The sequence below is a fragment of the Colias philodice genome, chromosome 24, assembly GCF_061535455.1.
Source record: "Colias philodice isolate Cphi_HAF_F1 chromosome 24, ilColPhil1 Martin Lab GWU primary, whole genome shotgun sequence".
In the NCBI taxonomy this organism is placed as follows: domain Eukaryota; kingdom Metazoa; phylum Arthropoda; class Insecta; order Lepidoptera; family Pieridae; genus Colias; species Colias philodice.
The window spans coordinates 2,902,465-2,918,845 of NC_143109.1; the positions used below are offsets into that span (position 1 = coordinate 2,902,465).

The 16,381-nt window shown below is 35.2% G+C and overlaps 1 protein-coding gene across 1 annotated transcript in view; it reads right to left on the bottom strand.

Moving 5' to 3' along the window:
• Window positions 1-16,381, bottom strand: part of LOC149477652 (uncharacterized) — a 166,813-nt gene that overhangs the window by 81,709 nt on the left and 68,723 nt on the right. Inside the window, exon 2 of the mRNA XM_089710302.1 lies at window positions 277-384. Within this exon, the coding sequence (XP_089566428.1) occupies window positions 277-384 (108 nt within the window). The remainder of the gene's footprint in view (window positions 1-276; window positions 385-16,381) is intronic.

A 16,381-nucleotide genomic window follows, 5' to 3' on the forward strand; every position in this document is an offset into this window, starting at 1 on the left:
ATATCGATATCTTTCTTTCTTCTTCTAATTTTGTTTTTTCCATTGCTAGGAAATTTATTAACTGATTATTGATTCTATGTTCAGTGTTCTATTGATTGCTTGGTTAATTTAATAATAAAGTCCTTGTACATATTTATTTAGATACTTACAGGCATTTAAAGCATGTATGTAGATGTAGGTACATACGAAATATGTACCATGTACATATTTATGACATTTTCTAATTTCAATAATCTATCATATAAAATATAACTATTTTCGAATATTTATACTTACAGAATTACATGTGTTTATATCTTTAACAGCCCCTGAGTCCAATAGATCGACGACTGTGTCCAACTGACCCGCGCGCGCTGCCCTCAGAAACGCTGTGTTTGGATCTATCTGTGGACAAACAAACAAAAAACATGAGAGAACGATTCAGGTATGATGTATTTACTATTTATATTGCTTATGTGCCACCACAGCACTAGTGAAAGTTTAAGCTTTCAATCGAAAAGATGGGAGTTAATCTCTAAGAGCAGAGCTCAAAAAATATGATCTTGCCTTTAATAAAGCCCTCACAACAACCAATAATTAACGAATTATTTCTTTATTGAAATTTAAAATGTATGGAAATATTACAATATGAACATAAATATGCCGCAAATTATTATATAAATCTTTGAGTATATGATGATCTATAATGTTCAAATAATCCGCATCTCAATGAGATTTTCAAAAACGCAAAAAGCTAAAGCTCAAAGAATCAACTCCTGCGCATAGTTCGTTTACATCCCAATCGTGATGAACATTGTCACGGCCGTTGTCAATAACCTTTTTTGGTTCGCACGATCTTGTTTAGAACTAAGTGATTTTGTTACGTTTTTTTGCCGACCCTACCCGGTGCAATGACGCAGTGTTTAATTATAAAACTTTTGTATACAAATTCATTGACTAGGAGGAAATTAATTGATTTAATATTAAAAGCATACTTGTGCGAAGCAAATTGGAAAAATATACATATATATACAATGGTTGGACCTTCTCAACTTAGAATTTAATTTAATATCGCCCAAAGCCCAAATTCCTGGCAATTCTATTCATAATGGATCTAGCACGACCCTAGAAAATTATATTCCGTATTATTATTACTTTAGACACTACTTACTCGATTTATTCACAATATGCGCAAATAATATTAATTATTCACTTATTAATTAACCCAACAACATACTCCACAAAGAGAAAAACCAATAACCCCATTACGAAAAATTAAACATCATCATCATGTTCATCACATCAAGTGACGTTTATCTCATTAATTATTAAATGCTTTTAATATTGTGCTGATTATTACTTTCACAAATGAATGCTTTGCTTTACACCGGCTTAATTAATACGCAACTCAACTGCTCATACGGCATAACAAATTGCATTTAATTGAATAAAAAATAACGTTTAACATAATTATTATCATCGTAGCGTATTGTAATTGTATGCTTTGTAGTAACTGTATCAACAACTAGCTTCCGCCCACGACTTTGTACGTGCATCCCCGTTTTTCCCCGTCCCGCAAGAATCTACCTGCATGCCAAATTTCAGCCCGATAAGTCCAGTGGTTTGGGCTGTGCGTTGATAGATCACTATATCAGTCACCTTTGAGTTTTATTATAATATATAGATTATGTAGGTACTTGGAATTAAATTTCCTTCTTAGACAAGCCTCTTTAAATTTTGCTGTCAAGATCGCAACTATCTTATACTAATTCATCCAAATGCGTAGCTACAACATTTATCGTTACGTGGTTACAAAAAACAGAGGTCCAACTGTCCCTTCGTAGTTATCTAATGAAGAATCGTTTAAACTACAAGTTACAACTATCATTATTACAACAATCCCACCAACCAATCACCCTTTTTCGTCTTCTTGGAGCAGTTTATTCAAATACGAATATAAAACAATTTTAACTTGCCAAGCATTACAAGCGTAATATCTAACATCTGGCAATAAATCGGGCAGGCATCGCAATTTCTCTGATAAATTAGAAGCCTCCCAGTTATCTGTTAGATAACACCGACCAATTAGTTAGCTCTGACAAGTCGGAGAGAGCGCTATCTCGTAACTAAGAAGTTTGTTTAATTGAATAGACCTTGGTATTTTTAGATGAGCTTGGCTTTAGCTTAGGTCTTAACTTCTTAGCCTTAATTTAGGTTTTATATCAAAGTTATTGGACATCCTGAAAATGGGATTTAAGACGTTTATCTATCAAGAAATACAATCGTGAAACTACCTACGATACAAAATTAATAAATTCACAAAATTTTTGATACTTAATAGGTACTAGATACCTACTTAAATAGTCATATGTCCTGAATACCATGGAAAATCGGTAAACTGTATCCTCACTTACTAGAGAAGAATAACATATTGACTTGGATTTAATTGACTCTGCGACCAAAACCAAGTCTTGGCTTCCGACAAGTTTGCGCCATTTCGACAATAATAGAATATAGTTTGAGGTTTTTTGGCGGTCATTATCTAGTTGTTTCTGTGATTTCAAACCAGATAAGTGACAACTGTGCCTTGTTTGAAGTATATAAAAATTGAAAATGAATTTTTATGTGATCGTTTTATGTGTCATAGATTAAAACGAATTGATTTTTATAATATTTCCTAGTGTGCATTTTATATATAAATATTAAATATGCTAAAATACAAATGCATATAATCGGCTTATCATCTTACGCTTGAGCACACATAAAGAAAACTTAAATACTATTATACCTATACAATTTATACACATTAATTTAATCCATTATCTCTGACAATTGACCACTATTCCAAAATTTCCGCAAAAGCACCATGAGACACAACCACTAATACCCAAACAAATCACAATCGCTTCAATAAAAACACACTTTCCATGACATTGCATGTAAAGTTATTCCATTATCGACACCGCTATATTCTTCCGTCCGTACAAATAAAATTTAACACAAACGCTTCAAATCACAAATGTAATTAATGCTATTTCTTCTCACTACATTGTATATATAAACACGACACTTATTATTCAACAAAATTATTTAAAAATTGATGACCACATCGTTACTATCCCCTCAATCTTCATTCCACCAAAATATTTAAGTATTTCAACTACAAATGCACCAAATATAACCACGACTTCTTCCCCATACATCTTATAATCACGACACCAACTTATTTCTAAATGGTCACCTTTCGTGCACTATAACCGATATTAATGCACCATATTCCATCCCCCAAACACTCCTACATACATATAACCATCCCTAGCTAACTAATTAATAAACTAAATAAAGTAACAAACCACAAGAGTGATAGAATAAACGCGTCTCTCTAGTGGTAGGATACGCGCGCCGCACCAGACCGCCATGGCCGAACTGCCGTCATGCTGTGGTGACCACGGACCAGCGTACACCTTTACATCCCACTATTTTTCATTTAGGTAGCAGTATCAGAAATCTTATGTTATCTTATCGAAATTTAAATGCTTTTCTGGCCAGCGTCCGCCAGTCTACGATTCCACTTTTAGTGAAATCTTACAATCATTTAGGTAGCTGATCTTTGCAGTATCGGTAATCTATAATACTTTTGCGTACGGTAGTAGTAGCGTACGGTCTGAGATTCTAGTATGTATGAATTGATTTTACATGGAAGCATTTAGGCTTAAGGAATTTAGGTATCCTAAAGAATGTTGGAAGCATCGGAAGTTACTTATACGAAAATTGTAGAGTAAATGTTTGATTTTGCAGTATGTTATGGCATAAGCACTAAATCTGCAAAAGCATAATTATTTTCGCCAACAACAAATATTTAGTTATTCCATCACTACATAGTATAAAACAAAGTCGTTTTCTCTGTCCCTATGTCCCTATGTATGCTCAAATCTTTAAAACTACGCAACGGATTTTGATGCGGTTTTTTTTAATAGAAAGAGTGATTGAAGAGGAAGGTTTATGTATATAATTTATTATGTTTTAGACAAAGCGGGCGAAGCCGCGAGCGGAAAGCTAGTTAAAACATAAAATCAAATCAGTTTTCTAATTTTTAATTGAGGTTGTTTAGGTGTCATATTTACGTAACACATATTGTACGCATTATTACCAAAATCACTGTTTTTATCCACTTGGTCAAATTCTCACTTCTTAAAGAAACCAAAATGTTCATTGTTAAAAGAATAACTAATTAATTTCCTAATTCCTTCTCGATTTCAGTCACCATGTATTTTCATTGACCATTTGTTTAATTATATTATGCAATCATCTTCCTAACAAGAGGGTCACCTAATAATACCAACAGCAGAACATCCGTAGGGAGGGTTCCGTGTGTTGCAGTATACAAAGAAACAAATTAAAATATTGGCACAATAACCGCTGATTGTATTTCAATGATAACCTGCTACTTTGGTGGTAGCATGATACTCATTGCCTTTCTCGTTAAATGGTTTACCTAAGATTAAAGATATTTCTTAACTTGAACAAACAGTTCCTGTGATCATTAGGTTCAACCAAACGTACTCTCCTTTACTATATCATAAACATACGTGTAAGTACTTAGATATCTATCTACCGTAATCACGTGAACCACTGAAGCATACTCATCCAAACTTTGAATTATAGCCATATCAAATATCAATATATCTGTTAACTAACCTAGTTCTCAAAACAATAATTCCTCCACAATTCAAACATTACCAATTTTCCACGCACATAGAAATTAATAGCTTGTCAAACAAAAGTGGTACCTAATAATAAAATAATGAGGTTCATTATCACACCACATTAAGTACCGTTGGATGCAAACTACTTGCTGTGATAATACGGAAGGTCCATCGGAAAATGACATTCTGTTATTACGTCCATAAATGTATAGTAAGAAAATGATCGCTTTGTCCGACGTTTTATACCGCTTGTTGTATACAATGCGTTTTTCCTTTGGTTTGGGAAGCGATTTAAAGTGTAATTTAAAAACACAAACGTTAATAAAAGTGTAAACTGGAATCGGGTGGTTGCTACTAAAAGACTACAAGTAGGACACAAATTACTTGCTCTAGTATTTTCTCTTCTTTATCCGTTTTTATGAATATTGAATAATTATACAATCTTAAGCCTACATACAGTTTTAATCCTATTCAATATGCTTGATTTCTTCGTATTAATTAATATTAGTAGGACATCAAAGGTTGGCAAGTAGATATAATTAGCACTATGTTCTCCTGAAAATCATAGATTAATCGCATACATCATACCGATATTCAATGATATAACATACAATCTAGAGCGTAATATTTATCGTTATACAAGTTTTAGGTAACCGATGTTCCTGTAGCTATGCATTTCCAAGTTATTTGTAGAAAAATGTTTCCTGCTATTACAGGCAACCTCAAAAAGCGCGCAGTTTCTCAAATGAATTTACACCACGTTGTTAATGTCAAAAAAGTCAATTTTAATTGTTTGCCATTTTATTATTAAATCTGAAAAATGCTCTCTTGTTTTCTGTTCTGTTTCTTCTTAATATTCATCACATCGTGTACAAAACATAATGCTTTCTTGTCGCTTTTGACCAAAGTAACCAACTTCCAAACTCAGACCCAATCTATGTTTATTGGTGTCAAAAACAGTCTCTACTAGATAATCTGTATAGGTAATAACAGTAAAATTATTTGTCTGTTGTACAGTCGTGCGTCCATTTCTACTTAACAATTTATCACGCCTCCAATCTATATTTTGATTGCACTTTTTGAACGGATCAATCACTTTTTGAATTTGTGCCCCTTTTACTTTCTTATCGAGAAATCTATACTATACTAATATTATAAAGCTGAAGAGTTTGTTTGCATGAACGCGCTCATCTCAGGAACCACGACCCTGATATGAAAAATTATTTCACTGTTAGATAGTCCATTTATCGAGGAAGGCTATGGGCTTTATATCATCACGCTGCGCTAAGAGTTTGTGATATGATAACTAGCAGGATTAACAAGCTTGTTGCAATGTTCTAATACTGAACAACACTGAATACGAGTCTTCGTTTACACTAAAGATCATGAAAGAATGCTCTTGCTATCTAATTTTAATTATCTATCTAATTCTAAATTTCTAATCTAGCTCTATTTTCGTTTGATGTAAATGCACCGTCATAAGAGTTCCCAAATTTTGTTTTACTATACGGAAATCAAATTGAGCATTGATTTTGACTCGATTTTACTGTTATACAGTGACGCATTAGGCCAACACGAGCGGCCAAAGTGTACTTTACGTTGCTTGTACGTTGGGCAATGCGGCTGCTGTTGACGCGTTGCTGGACTTCTAGGGCATGCAGAACCGAGTCCGGTTCCAAGTTTCTGAAACCCGGTTCCAAATCGAGCTCAGAACCGGGTAGAACCGGGTTACCCGGTTCTTTTATAATAAATACTTCGGAAAAAAATACGAAATTAAACAAAAGTAACTGTAAAAGTACCTAATGGGCTTTTTATTTTACCCGGCTTGTGTCTTATTTTATTAAATTAATAAAGAAACAAAATTTCAATACTTCTCTTTATTTATCAGTCTTATAAAAGTACCTTGTTATCATAATATCACATATAAACTTAAACCTTATTCATTAACTGCAAACTGTAAAGCAAAAAACCGGCAAAGTGCGAGTCGGACTCGCGCTCCGAACAAACCTATTTTTTATAATGTTGTAACTTTAAAATTTATGTTCCTAGCAATTTTTCCTTTATCTGTGTTATAAGACGTTACTTTTACCTAATTTAAAGGTTCTGTGTTCATGAAAAGTACCCAGCTGTAGGTTTTGAGACCCATGCGAATGTCGAAATTCGCGAAAATTTTCAGCATTTACGACTGTATCTTTTGATGCGTTGGCTTGTGAGTTTGACTTCTTCACATAAAAGGGACCAAAGACTTGAGTATTCGATATAAATTTCAGCTTGATACCAAAAACAAAAACATTATTTGGTGAGAAAAAAAAAATTGCAGATTTTCGGCGGTATGGCGACAATTTGGAATCGTCCGAAAAGTATGGCATGACGATTTTCGTAAATGGCTGCACGACGATGGTTACCTGTGCAAAAGTTAGCCTGGTACAAATTTTTGAATTGTTTTTTTTAAATTAACGCATTCACGTCGGTATGCCGGGCTGTAAGTCACAACGGAAAAGTATGGCATGACACTACTGCCTACATCTTTTTTATGGGCTATCGGTAAATTCTAAAATTTTTGTGTTACAAATCGTTTCATTTTCGCTATTTATCCGACGAGTTCTACTAACGCCCACGCGACTAGTCCGCCGGTACCAGCGTTCTAACCATCATTTTTGTTTTTGTCATGGCATACTAAGACCCCTGTAGAACCGCCATTCTGTTACAAATGACCCGAAATTTTGTGTCAGTATCTCCCGGCCTATTAGAACACGTCTGACGTTGCCAGATACAATAAATTTGTTAAAATAATGCAGCAAAATATAAATAATACTTAATATTTTAATATTTTTGTGGAACCGGGAGAACCGGGTTTCATACTTTTCAGACCCGGTTCTCAAGATCATCAAAAAACCCGGGTTTACCCGGGTTTTTCGGAACCGGGTAAACCCGGGTGCATGCCCTATGGACTTCTCGCTGTCGGCGGTCGGGCATGCGCAGGTGAATGAGTGAGTGGGTAAGTGAGTGGCTGGGTAGAGTGAGTGGGTAGAGTGAGTGGGTAGAGTGAGTGAGTGGGTAGAGTGAGTGAGTGGGTAGAGGGAGTGGGTGGGTAGAGGATTGAGTGGGTAGAGGAGTGGGAGGGTAGAGGGGTGAGTGGGTAGAGGAGTGAATGGGTAGAGGAGTGAGTGGGTAGAGGAGTGGGTGGGTAGAGTGGGTGGGTAGAGGAGTGAGTGGGTAGAGGGAGTGAGTGGGAAGTGTGAGCGGGTGGGTAGAGTGGGTGGGTAGTGTGAGCGAGTGGGTAGAGGAGTGAGTGGGTAGAGGAGTGAGTGGGTAGAGGAGTGAGTGGGTAGAGGAGTGAGTGGGTAGAGGAGTGAGTGGGTAGAGGAGTGAGTGGGTAGAGGAGTGAGCGGGTAGAGGAGTGAGCGGGCAGAGGAGTGAGCGGGCAGAGGAGTGAGCGGGCAGAGGAGTGAGCGGGCAGAGTGGGTAGAGGAGTGGGTGGGTAGAGGAGTGAGTGGGTAGAGGGGTGAGTGGGTAGAGGGGTGAGTGGGAAGTGTGAGCGGGTGGGTAGAGTGGGTGGGTATTGTGTGGGTGGGTAGTGTGAGTGAGTGTGTAGAGTGAGTGGGTAGAGGAGTGAGTGGGTAGTGGAGTGAGTGGGTAGTGTGAGTGAGTGGGTAGATGGAGTGGGTGGGTAGAGGAGTGAGTGGGTAGAGGAGTGAGTGGGTAGAGGGGTGAGTGGGTAGAGGGCGTGAGTGTGTAGTGTGAGCGGGTGGGTAGTGTGAGCGGTTGGGTAGAGTGGGTGGGTATTGTGAGTGAGTGGGTAGTGTGAGTGAGTGGATAGAGGAGTGAGTGGGTAGAGGAGTGAGTGGGTAGAGGAGTGAGTGGGTAGTGTGAGTGAGTGTGTATAGGGGGGAGTGAGTGGGTAGAGATAGTGGGTATGTAGTGAGTCAGTGGGTAGTGTGAGTGGGTGGGTAGAGTGAGTGGATGGGTAGCGTGAGTGGGTGGGTAGAGGGAGTGGGTGGGTTGAGTGAGTCGGTAGGTTAAGTGAGTGGGTGGTTGAGTGAATGAGTGGGTGAAAGAAAGCATTTTCAAAACATGTGAATGTGTTTCTTAAATGGGATCCTAAAGTATGTTGTATGATACTTATACAGGGTGTCGCTAAGACCAATAGGAGCGGAGCAATGCGGGTAAAACGGCGGAGCACAGCTTGTTGTTCATAATAATAAACTTTAATTACTTTCACTGATAATATAATACTGTAAGAAATATCACGCGTGGTCGGGTTGAATATTAGTTTGAAATGTAATAAGAATGTACTGCGATTTTACACAGCTACCTAATTGATGTAGGTAGTTGATAACAAAACGCAGCAAGTCAACGACTATTAGCAAAGTGAAGGTAGTTGGGTCGAGCGTCGTATAAACAACGTCCGAGCCCCTAGGCACGATTCGTACGAATGCGCCACGAGTCAAAGGAACGCGGCAATTTATAGTATTCGACAGCTAAACATGTTCGGACAGGAAACAGTGACAATTATTCATCCACAAAAATATTAAATCAAAAGTTACGTCTAACAATACGTTATTATTGAGCTATATTGAGATATCGCGAATTTAAGATTTAACTATACTATAGATATATCTATGTTTAAATGGTAGATGAGTTAATTTAAGATTTACGAGAAAGTAATTATCTTCTAATTAAATTTGGAAGCTCTCGTTAAAACAAGAGAGCTTCAAAATGTATTGCATCGATAACTTGTGTAATTAAAATTTATTGGGTTCAGGGTTAATTAGACCGTTTCTATAGGTTCTAATATATTATGTGAAAGTTTGTATTGATGAGAAGTGGTTATGAATAATACCTTTTTTTCACAGAAAAAGTGCAGAAGACGTTTGACTAAAATTTAAAATGCAGTTTAATCATAGCATAGCCTGTAATAACATACGTTCAAACATTATATTAAAAACCAAAGACAACAATAAATCTAACAAAAAACTTCTGGATTATATACCTTCCAATCTCTTCTCATTTATAACGAACCAAGATTGAAATCTCTCAAGCAGAACACCGTTACGCCGAAACGCATGGCCCTTATTCGATGTACCTTCTACCATTCAGTAGGTACTTAAAGTAATGCGAACTTCACTGTTGCTATGTCACGATTCAATATTTGATCGACTTTTCTTGAGATTTAAAGTAGCTCAACGAGATTGTACTCTATGAAGTTAATATTCAAGCACGTTGCTCTATCTTATTATCTATTCTTTAGTGATTAGTCTAATTTACTTTGAAATACTTAAGTGAAGAAAAAAACTATAAAGATTCATTTATCGAGGTTTTTTGATTGATGGTTCAATATAATTATGTTAATTCTATGTGTTCATTTATTGCATAAATCATATACCTACAATCGAAAATCAGATAAACGATATTTGAAAGATGAATATGTAATTATGTAGTTCTATTTATAATAGAAAATGCATCTCATAACTGAAGAAATTAACGCCATATTATCAATTCATAGATATAGTACTGTTAACAAAAACAAAAATTAAAATGACTAACTATCAAATTCCTATTTTGCGATTAGAATTACTGCCCTGAAACAAACGAATGTAAAAGACACTTTATAAGAAAATGAATAACAATTTAAAAAGGACGTTTTTAAACCAAATTATACTCAAAACTAATACTAATTCATAAATCAAAGTTTACAATCTACGTTCAATTAATCAACACGCACACCATCTCAAATGAAGCGAAACACAACTGGTTTACACAATGATTTACAAAAGTCATGTTTAAGTGAATTCAATTATATCGACGTAATAACCATCTATTGACACCCACACGCAATCTGAACTACAACATAGGTCAAGGAAACAATTGGATATATATAGCAATTGGTGTGAATCTTAGAAATACGTATCACTACATAGTATAAAATAATTAAAGTAGTTAAAAACACGTTTAAACTCATGAAGATATTGTATTGTCACCGAAAAACAGTTTAAAGTAGGACAAAATCGAGTTAGGAGTCGATTATACAAACGTGTCGATTACGTACAAATCTACAGGTGAATCTAATAAAAGCGTATTAACAAATTCTCTCCTTCTGTCTCTTTAAAAATACGCAACAGGTTTTGATACGGTTTATTTAATAGATAGTGATTCTCAATGAATATTTTAGTATAAATAAAATACTTAGATTAAATTTTGGACGAAGAGGACGCAGTCGCGAAGACATAGCTACCTATAAAGCTACTTGGTAGAAACTAGAAACACAGCTTTAATGTACCAAGGTATAAATAAAATTTATGGAAGTAGGAACATAGTATAAAGATAGGTATACATGTATGGAAGTAGGTATACTGGGAAGTGCCTGTCAGAGATGGATTAGTGTGAATTATGGTTTAGTCGCTCGCTCCGGTCTCGGATAAAGCTGCTTATGAAGTTATGAACTGACTTTATCTGTACCAAATAACGTGCAAAATGTTTACGCTATTCCTAGGATACTAGTATTAGGATATAGGAAAAAGCATTTATTTTCTTATTTATTAATTACTACCCTCAACTCGAGTTCTTGCTCCTATCGAAACGTGATGAAAAAAAGATCATAACATCCTCCGGGTTTACATATCTATAATAAGAAAATATTCATCATACATCACTATACAATACATTTTGTAGCGTTTACATCACTAGCTATGATAATTTCAGAAAGATTGAATAGCCGGAAAAGATAGTCGCTTTCGTATTACAAACGCCAGATTGTTAAATGTACCCACCGAAAACTCAATCTTATTTTCACTCCTATAGAGTCGTAATTGCTATATACAGTTTATTTTCCGGTGTGGATGTGCACCGCTAGTTCAAGTTAACTTCCCAAGAGTATTCATTGTCACCTGCAGATCCGATGGCGGGAAGTAAAAGGCTTATATGTACCTACTAGTTGTGCCGCGCGGTTTCACCTGCAAACGAACCCGCGGGTATAAGCAAGTGTTTAGCGAATATTTCTAATATCAACCTATTAACTGTGTGGTACTGACGAAACCACGGGCAAAAGCAAGTATTTCTACTGACTATGTGGTATTCTGGTACATAAGCTACATTACTGCTAAGTATAATCAACATTTGTTACGAGCTTTTTTCATGAGAGTCACAAACAGGCACATCTACACATTCTCACAAACTTCCGCATTTATATTAGAATTATTGGGATAATACATAGTGGCATCTTCTCGTAAGAATTGAGCATTCTGTCCACGTACCACGATGATATTATAATACATCATTTTCTCTTATTACAATGCAGTTTTACTGCATGTATGTTTTGTCTCAATAAATGCAGCGAGACGCACTAGTCTTTAGAATGAGAATTGCGAATTGCGAATAATGGAAGAGTTTAGCAATTATTATATCGCTATACAAATCGCAAAGCAAGCCAGAAGAAGGGGGTAGATGGTAAATTATGAATATTTAAAACCGGCTAACGAGACAGCCTAACAAATGAGAAACCGTTTTCATCCCTAACAGACAAAAAAATCTCTCAATCAATTTAAATAATATCGATCAGAATACCTATGCCAGCTTCAGAATTGAATTTCCATAAATATAGTGCAAATAATGTTCACTTCAATATTGATGAACATATTTCGCTATTGTTTCTTGTATCGAAGCTCTGAGAATTATTGAAAATATATCTACGTTTTATATAGCTGATCGATATTGCATGTGTGCATGATGCTGGAAGTTTTATTGTATTGTTTACCTTAATGTAGAAATACCACCAATTTGCCTTGCATTTCAATCAATATTAAAATGAAAATAAAGCATTGAATTTTAATAACAGATCTTATACAACGATGCAATATAGTCCGGGATACATCTCCCATTTTTGCAAGTGATTACTATCAAGCTAATTTTTCGTGAGTAGCTTTATTTTGATGAGATGCCCAATAATTTCATGTACGAAACTCTCGATTGTGGTAGCTTACAGAGGTAACAAGGATAAAAATTTTTGATTTGACGGTTCTCAAATATTTATTACGCAATTTGTAGGACAATATATCTGTTGAATTATATAAGTATTAAATAAGTGAAAATAAAAAAATCTGCTGGTTAGTATTCATTTATGATGACTTCGTTATCGATACACATTGGAAAGGGGGACTCTTTGATCAAACCATAGATTTTGTAGGACAAATATTTTTTCGAATAATTTAGATAATTATCTTGAGATTGAACAAAAAAAAACATTCAGTTAGTAATTAATATTTGAGAACCATCAAATCAAAATATTTTATCCTTGTTTCCTCTGGTAGCTACCACAATCGAGAGTTTTGTACATGAAATTATTGGGCATCTCATCAAAATAAAGCTACTCACGAAAAATTAGCTTGATAGTAATCACTTGCAAAAATGGGCGATGTATCCCGGACTAATATGTTAAAACATCCTAGGTAATAACAAAACAATTGAAACATTCTAGTGTTATTCTTTTAAGAGCAATATAGGTAGCTGTAGCATCAACAAGTGTATTTTTTTGCTTTACTAAATTCGAAACAGCAATCGGTCACAAACCACAACAAAGCTTTGTAAGTCGAGATCCTGACGAGGTCCCCAAAGTAACTACGGCTTTTGCGAAGCTATCTTCATTTTTGTAGACTAGAATCAACGTATAGGTAGGTATCATTCGAATATATAAGTAAGTAGGTACATAACACTTTATTAAAGGTTCTTCCCTGGAGAAACTTCTGTTTTCTCAGCAGATTTATTATACTTATATATTTCGCACAGAAGTATCAAAGATATAGGTACCAATAATTAAACTTAAGATAAAATAATTTGGAAAATCCAAAAGTGCACGCCTCATAATTTTTTTTTAATAAATATTTATTAATTATTATTTTTGTTTATTTAATAACAATTAAACCACATCGAATCAGACCCTGAAAAATGAAAGGGTTCTATTCCTGAGCATACTCAAGCGTAAGAGAAAAAAAAAGACTCGATTAGTAAAGTATTTCGGTCGCTATCGTGTTAACAAGAAAAAGGATCCGCACATACAGACACACGGACGTCCAAGACAGAACTTTTTTAAACTGTTTTTTAACTAGTTTAAATAACAAAAATGACATCAAAAATATCATGAACGTTAAAAAATAGTGTTTTTTCTTAATATGTGTGTGTATGTATTATCTTACAAGTGCAATGTATGATACATAAAGACATTTTAAGTTTGAAAAATCAGATGTTTTGCGCGAAGTGACAGTAGTACCCACCTCAACGCTTCGCTTATGAGGCGTGCAAAAAACATGCACAGAATGCACATAGCATATTTAATATTAAACTTCTCAATAAGTGTAGATTGTAGAGCTAGACAACAATTTAGATAGGATATTCAAACGCCTTTGTATAATATCCAAGAATTTCCAAGCGACATTATTGCTCATAAAATTCTAGAAGGGGTTAGAAATTATCTGAGCAAACGCGCATAGTTGTAGAATAGTTTTGATAGGACTTTGTTGCGAATGTTAGTTATTTCTATGATATAAGAATGCGTATTGTTTAAAGAAAGAATTGTTGTATTATATTAATTAATTAAAACATGCTTTTTCTCTGGTAAATGACCAATAATTGACGACCGAAATGATCTTGTTAACTTTATTATTCTTATAAAAAATGTAGTGTGTATTTGAAGGCACGTAGGTAAATGCTATAAATCAAAAACATCTAGAAAGTCTAGTTCATTAACTTGTGATCTTACGTAACTCTTATCATGACTGTTATGATGATAAAAAGCAAAGATAATTTGCATTTTCAAAGTCAAGGTAAAGTATTAACTGCAAGTTCATTTATTATTTACGTAAATTCATTGGTTGTAGGACATCTATACTTATTATATTTTATTTTTAATTGTAGCCAAACGTGTTGCTAACCGTAACGTGGTAAAAAAGGGTACCTAAAAGTTAAGAACGGCTCGACCAATAGGGCTATTTTTTAACGTTTTTGCTAAGTTACAAGGAAGGTTCTTATGAAGAGAAAACACGAAAATGGGGAAATATGGCAGACCTATGTGAAGTTGGCAACTAACTGAATAAAAATGAGTGTTTCTCAATTCTATTCGATTGTACTAGGTTTGTACCGGATTGTACCGCTATTTATTTCGTTTGTACCCCAAAGGGGTGGGGAGAAACATAGGGTCGTAGTTATATGGCAACTAACTGAATAAAAATGAGTGTTTCTCAATTCTATTCGATTGTACTAGGTTTGTACCGGATTGTACCGCTTTTTATTTCGTTTGTACCCCAAAGAGGTGGGGAGAAACATAGGGTCGTAGTTATATAGTTCGCTGCTAACTGAATAAAAATGAGTGTTTCTCAATTCTATTCGATTGTACTAGGTTTGTACCGGATTGTACCGCTATTTATTTCGTTTGTACCCCAAAGGGGTGGGGAGAAACATAGGGTCGTAGTTATATGGCAACTAACTGAATAAAAATGAGTGTTTCTCAATTCTATTCGATTGTACTAGGTTTGTACCGGATTGTACCGCTATTTATTTCGTTTGTACCCCAAAGGGGTGGGGAGAAACATAGGGTCGTAGTTATATGGCAACTAACTGAATAAAAATGAGTGTTTCTCAATTCTATTCGATTGTACTAGGTTTGTACCGGATTGTACCGCTATTTATTTCGTTTGTACCCCAAAGGGGTGGGGAGAAACATAGGGTCGTAGTTATATGGCAACTAACTGAATAAAAATGAGTGTTTCTCAATTCTATTCGATTGTACTAGGTTTGTACCGGATTGTACCGCTTTTTATTTCGTTTGTACCCCAAAGAGGTGGGGGGAAACATAGGGTCGTAGTTATATAGTTTGCTGCCGACCTAGAAATACAGCATTTTTTTAATGCTAACTCAAAACATTTCGTTTGTACCGGATTGTACAAATGAAATAAAAAGCGGTACGTTCTGGTACAAACCTAGTACAATCGAATAGAATTGAGAAACACTCATTTTTATTCAGATAGCAGCGAACTATATAACTTCGACCCTATGTTTCTCCCCACCTCTTTGGGGTACAAACGAAATAAAAAGCGGTACATTCTGGTACAAACCTAGTACAATCGAATAGAATTGAGAAACACTCATTTTTATTCAGTTAGCAGCGAACTATATAACTTCGACCCTATGTTTCTCCCCACCTCTTTGGGGTACAAACGAAATAAAAAGCGGTACAATCCGGTACAAACCTAGTACAATCAAATAGAATTGAGAAACACTCATTTTTATTCAGTTTGCAGCGAATTATATAACTACGACCCTATGTTTCTCCCCACCCCTTTGGGGTACAAACGAAATAAAAAGCGGTACAATCCGGTACAAACCTAGTACAATCGAATAGAACTGAGAAACACTCATTTTTATTCAGTTAGCAGCGAACTATATAACTACGACCCTATGTTTCTCCCCACCTCTTTAAGGTACAAACGAAATAAAAAGCCTTACGTTCTGGTACAAACCTAGTACAATCGAATAGAATTGAGAAACACTCATTTTTATTCAGTTTTTCGAATTTTCTTTAGTATCTTCATGTTTATTTATATAAACGTGAATATTAGTTTTTTTTATATATTTTTTTCGGTTCTGATAACGGTACAATCCGGTACAAACGAAATGCTTTGAGTTAGCATTAAAAAAATGCTGTATTT